This window comes from Arachis duranensis, chromosome 1 (genome assembly GCF_000817695.3).
Source record: "Arachis duranensis cultivar V14167 chromosome 1, aradu.V14167.gnm2.J7QH, whole genome shotgun sequence".
In the NCBI taxonomy this organism is placed as follows: domain Eukaryota; kingdom Viridiplantae; phylum Streptophyta; class Magnoliopsida; order Fabales; family Fabaceae; genus Arachis; species Arachis duranensis.
In genome coordinates, this window is record NC_029772.3 from 92,152,578 (window position 1) to 92,158,577 (window position 6,000).

Genomic DNA, 6,000 nt, shown 5'->3' on the forward strand with positions numbered 1-6,000 from the left:
TGTTGAAATTTGTTATATGTATTTAATTTTTTTTATTTAAAAAACCGCAAATTCAAATTGATTCAAATTGCTTGTAATCGGATCGAATCAGATCGGATTTCCAAAAAAAATTTCATCCAATCCAAACTGTACCGCACATAAATTAAACGTTTGGATCGGATGACTTTTTCTTTTAAAATCGAATCAAACCGCACCGCAAATACCCCTAACTGATAGCATATAAAACAAAACTTATGCGATGCCATTAGAAACAACATTAATAAGTAATGCCCAGAAGACTCCAAGAAGTCAAGAACTAAAGAGTACAGCAAGCATTAAATGTGATACAAGACTTTATGAGCACACCGTATTGAAGGTAGAAGGAAATCAAAATTAGGCCAAAATATAGTATTGCTGACGTGTTGATGAATGATTTAATAAAGTAGACTTATTATAAACTGTCAAACTCAACGGTTAACTAATATTTTAATCGAGAACAGTAATGTAAATGCAAACCAATCGTGTGAATAAAACAGTATTGTAATTTTGCATGCTAGGCATGAAGAGGCTAATTTTTCTTTTTATGGAAGTGAGATGAGTTTACTCTAATATTGTAATTTTTGGTATTTTTTAAAATTGTGAGAAAAATCAAAATTGGAGATATTTCAAATTTTATAATTTTTTTTTGAAACAGAAATAAAAAAGTCCAATTTCAGAAAATACTCTGATTTCTATATATCAGACATCAAAAGATCCAGGTCTAATTTCTGCACCTTCTAGGATCTAGGAGTCCGATTTCTATATCTCAAATTAAATGGTACCACATTTGAGATTAACATCCCAGCAACACATAATTCGAAAAAATACCATTGTGAGCCCAATATCAAAAATAAAAAGTAAAAAATCAGAATTACATCCCCAACCTCAACAATCAAAGTATTGTAGTATATACTTCTGAATGGAAAGAAACTTATCATGCATTGATATAATATCTAACCATGAATTAGGCAAAACTTGATAAAATTATTCCGTTGTAAAAATATACTAATTTCCCTAACAAAATGAACTGAAATAAAGTAACATATAAACTGAACATTGTCAAGGATAACTCTTCTCTGCAGAGCTAAACTTTGAACCTTGTGTTAAGGTCTTCAATCCAACTTGACCGAAGAGAACAAGTAATACACAAACCAGAATGAAGAGAGGAACCCAACTGTTCCTGTGGTGAACATGATTGCCAGAACCATGAGGAGTGAATACCCCAAGTAAAGGGTTGCTGATACAGGTCCACTCAAACTCTTAAGATCAAATACGAGATAGTTTATGGAGTACAAAAAGATGTAAATGGCAACGGAACCAGAGGCAAAGAATGACTTCCACCACCACTTCCAGTCCTCCACACAGAGGTGCATGTAGGTTAGAACAAGTGAAACCTCGGCACAAACAACCACCAAAAGGATCAAAACAATGAAGAGGAAGCCAAAGACATAGTAAACGCGTCCCATCCAGATACTGGACATGATGAAGAATAGCTCAATAAAGAGGGTGCCAAATGGAAGGGTGCCCGCGCCGAGAACCAAAAGCCATGATGGGTACCTCTGCTGGGGAATTTCTCGTGGAATTTGATTGGTTCGAACCGGGTACTCAAGGTGAGGTGCCCTTGCCCCAAAGTACCCACCAACAAGGCTGAGGGGGACAGAAATGCAAAACCAAAGCAAGAGCAGTATAACATATAGTGAAAATGGAATGGCTCCAGTGCTGTGGCTTCCCCACAACAGGAAGTTCAAGATTGTGAGGATAAAAAATGCAATACCGGGGAAGAAACATGCGGCCTTAAAAGCAACTGAAGCCCAGCCCTTCTGATCGCCGCAGCCAATTGTCCTCCATAGCCGAACTGCAACATAACCAGCAGCAATACCAAGTATCAGGTAGAAAAATATCATACCTGTGATAAGTGTTCCACGAGAAGCTGGTGACATGAATCCAAGTGCAGCAAACAATATTGTCACAACAGCCATCCCAAGAATCTGAACTCCATCCCCAACCATTATACACAACAAAGCAGGATTCGACGGAGCACGAAACACATCCCCCACAACAAGCTTCCAACCAGATAACTCCTCATTCATCTGTGCTTGGGCCTCCTTATCCAACTCCTCATATCGGGTCAGATCCCTCCTAACAGTCCTCAGGAAGATCACAAGAACAATACCAGCAAGGAAAGTGATCACCATAAGCGAATTGAGGATAGAGAACCAGTGCACTTTGGCTCCCTCCATCTTCAAGTAGGCATCCCATCTAGACGGCCACTTGATGTCACTCTCCTCAAAGGTAACCTCATAAGTAAACGCAACTGGCTGCCCTTCCTTGATAGGCATACCCACAGTGGCCGGATCACACTTGACAGGTGATGGATACTTGCCATACATCTTCAAGTTCTTAACTGAATCAGCATTATGCATAATGCTGCAAGGTATCACCTCAAACCCAACAACCATGTATCCAGGCTTGTCAGATCCCTCCTTACCCACTGGCGGGATCATCTCGGCCGCATCGCCCGTCCCCATGACACGAGCGACATTAGGTTCCTCATACTTATGGACAAGAACATTGAACTTGAGATGGTTAAACAGATAATACACATCCTGAATCTTGATACCAACAGGGTACCCAGTCCACCTCAAAAAGTACTCATCCTTCTTTGTAAACCTGATAGCAGGCAAGTTATCAAGTATCAGATTCACCTGATACATTTCATCAATCCTCTTTGTCAAGATCTTGAACTGTTCATCAGACAACTTATCAACCTGACACAGGAAAATCTCAGACTCATTGGTGTACATCTTGAACTTATAAGGCGAGTTTTCGATCCGATCCCCCATGAGGAGCTCACCCAGATTCTCAGCACTATCCTTGACACCACCCTCAGGCTTGCAAAATGGCAAGCTGTAATAGCTAAAGGGCATCTCTGTGTCAATTGAAGTAAGAGAATTCACCTTAACCGACAACTCATCACCTACACCATACTTGTGTGGATAACTCCCAGGGAGGTAGAATCCATACCCCAATTGGAATACCAAGCAGAAAGCCAATACCCACAAACTAAACTCGCGAAAAGACTCCATTTTTGGACGACTCATTAGAAATTTGTGTCAGATCTGAAAGACCCCATGGGGGAAATGTCAATTGAAAAACCAAAATAAAAAAGCACAAAATATCAAGTTGTATTTTCTAACTAGATTCTCAGTACAGTGTGAATGCAAATGCAGATGCAAAGCATATATACTAGCTAGCTACACAATCCAAAAGACGAAATGTAAATAGAAATAAACGGCCAATTTGAAATGGAATAAGCGCAATGAAGAAGGGTGTGATGAGAATTTCTCACTCACCTGATAGGTAACGAGAAGATCTGAGTTTCAAAACATGAAACGAGATCTTCGAGACGAAGAGAATCTAGAAATTGGAGCGAGGAAGAAACGCGAGACGATTTAAGGAAGGCGTTGAAGTTGGCGACTCTGCACATTTATATGGTTGCTTCTCATTCCAGGGAGCTTCTCTTTCACAGTTTCACTGCTCTCTCATCAGGACTCATACTCCTCTCAAAATGACCATTCTATCCTTTCTTTATTTATTTTAGAGTGAAAATTAAAATTCAAGTGTAGTCGATTTAGATGAAGTTGATAATTGAGAGTTAAATAATTTAATTGATTTAACTAAAATTTCATTTAATGACTTTTAACTATCAACTTCACGTGAAGTCAACTGCACTAAATTTCACCTTATCTTATATGTTTTGGTAAGATTGAAATTGAAGTGTTTAGATTTAATTTGTTTCTTTGGCTCAATATAACATTGATTTTGTAATGAAGTAAGCAATAAAATAATATTATTATTAAGCTAAATTTAAATTCATAATTAAATTCCAGTCATTCTATTTTTATAAAAAATATTTTTTTTCAACGTATAGTAAAATTTTGTGGAATTTTCATATATGAGAATATTCCATTGCTCTAGACTAGTGACTCTTATCACGGTTTTGTCGGTTTATTTATTTTTTTTATCACATGGTCATATAAAAAAACAAAAATTAAAAATAACACATAGTTGATAGTTCACTTAGTAGAAGGGAAAAACCAAAACATCGAGTCCATTTCACTTACAAAACGACATTATTCTCGTTGTCGTTCCAATGCATGTTAGCCAGACTTGATTGTAAAAGCTGTATATTTTTGTCACCGACGTTATTTAATACTACTTTTTTCTTTAACCTTCATGCCTTATTGCTTCAACCTCAACCATGGCTAGGAATTATTAATTATTAGTAGCTTGTTTGGTCCACATTTATTTCACCGTGAATAAAGTGAGTTATTTAGTGTACTTTTCCACAAAGTTAAGTTATTTGTACTTCCTTTCTTAATGTATGTTTTTCATTTTCGCCATGTTAGTTTTATTATGTCAACGGTTTTCAATGGCTAATCATGTAATTAAGTGTAGTTTATGAAGTTTTGAATTCTCATTTAGAGCATGCATATTGAATTTCATATCTAAAGTGACGCAGAAGTAACAGTAAGTTATATGTAACTTTTGTGTTTTGTATTTAAAGTGACACTAAAGTAAAGGGTTGGCATTCTTCGGCATGCTGTTTTAGTTTAGAATTTTAGATCTAAATGGCATAATACCAGAACACGAACATGGAATTGGAAATAAGTGCGAGTTTGGACTTTGGTATATGTGAAAATGTGATATAAATATATAATATATAATTATATATTGCTTCTACACCAATAAAAGGAGAACCAGCTCAGATCTAATCTACCTTTTCTTATTGACCAATTTACTAGTATAAAATAAAGATTTTGTGCATGAATATTTTAAAAATGTGTGCTAAGATTATTAAAGTAGTTTAAAATATCGATCATGCTACATGTACACTAAAAAGTAGTCACTCGTATCAAATACATATTGTGTCGTGTGTATCATATAGAACAAACTATAATCAAAGGGAATCAGAGAGGTTTGAGTTGAGTTGTTGCAGGACATTACAGGCTGTATGATAATGAGAGATTAACCAAATCATCAATGAATTAAAGGTTTGTAAGAGAATGTCTTAATTGGCATATAATTTTCTTGGTGACTCATAGCTTTCATGAATCGAGAAACGATGTGATCTCACCAACTCACATTTTCCTCGAGTTGGATCCTAGATTCTTCCTACTTCAGGATCTCAATGGGTCTGATGATTATGATTTATGATGTTATTTATCTCAACTGAATAAAGAAATATGTCCTCATCAAATGGATAGAAAAAGGATCAAATTAAATGAATGAAGAAACTAATCCATCAATGTATAACCAGGTTCTAATTTATAATCGTTATTCCATTCCGGTCCAGAAAATAGTAAAGCTTTTAAATCATAAGTTTAAGGCTAATATACAATTTAGATAGGAACATAGAAAACAAATGACAATAAAAAATAAAAATTAAGTTTTGGTGGCACCTAGCCCTCGGGACTTTGGTAGCCTAACAGCACCCAGTGGGGCAGTAATACCTTGTGATTCTCTACCTAATCCCATGCCTTCAATGAAGCCCATCTTTGCCATCATTTTTGACCCAAAGCCTTTGGTATGCTTCTCAAAGACACCAATGCTTGAAGACTTGTTCCTTGATGGCTTGGTGCCGATTCTTGAAGACTTGCTCCTAGATGGCTCAGCAGCGGCTGCCACCTCGGCGGGGTTGCTGGAGAACTCCACACCCAAACCGAGTGATTTAGGCCTTTGGATAACCTCTATGGGTTGTGCCATACCTTGACCATTTTTACCCAATCCGCCACCCTCGGTATATCCCATTTTCGCCATCATTTTGGAACCAAAACCGGTAGTGTGAGCCTCGAAAGAACCTACGTTAACAGAGCTGGTGATGACGCCCTTCTTGGAAGTACCATCAGTCTCTTCAGAGCTAACAGCTGTAACCTGCATCGCTTCTGAATGGATTGCACCACTTGACACAAATGAGACAGG

The 6,000-nt window shown here is 37.1% G+C and overlaps 2 protein-coding genes across 2 annotated transcripts in view; both read right to left on the reverse strand.

The window, feature by feature from the left end:
* Window positions 1–938: 938 nt before the first annotated feature.
* LOC107458777 (transmembrane 9 superfamily member 11) lies at window positions 939–3,571 on the reverse strand. The gene is made up of 2 exons (XM_016076978.3): window positions 3,372–3,571; window positions 939–3,137 (listed from the first exon to the last, which is right to left on the reverse strand). Exon 2 carries the CDS (start codon window positions 3,117–3,119, stop codon window positions 1,131–1,133), a length of 1,989 nt encoding a protein of 662 aa, XP_015932464.1. The 5' UTR covers window positions 3,120–3,137; window positions 3,372–3,571; the 3' UTR covers window positions 939–1,130.
* Window positions 3,572–5,303: 1,732 nt separating this feature from the next.
* Window positions 5,304–6,000, reverse strand: part of LOC107458772 (uncharacterized) — a gene marked incomplete in the record, with an annotated part of 7,950 nt that continues 7,253 nt past the window's right edge. The window contains 1 exon segment of the mRNA XM_016076975.3: window positions 5,304–5,991. Coding sequence (XP_015932461.1) covers window positions 5,464–5,991 — 528 coding nt within the window.

Excerpts from the sequence above, each read along its gene's own strand:
- LOC107458777 (XM_016076978.3), bottom strand. The coding sequence starts at position 3,119 with ATGAGTCGTCCAAAAATGGAGTCTTTTCGCGAGTTTAGTTTGTGGGTA.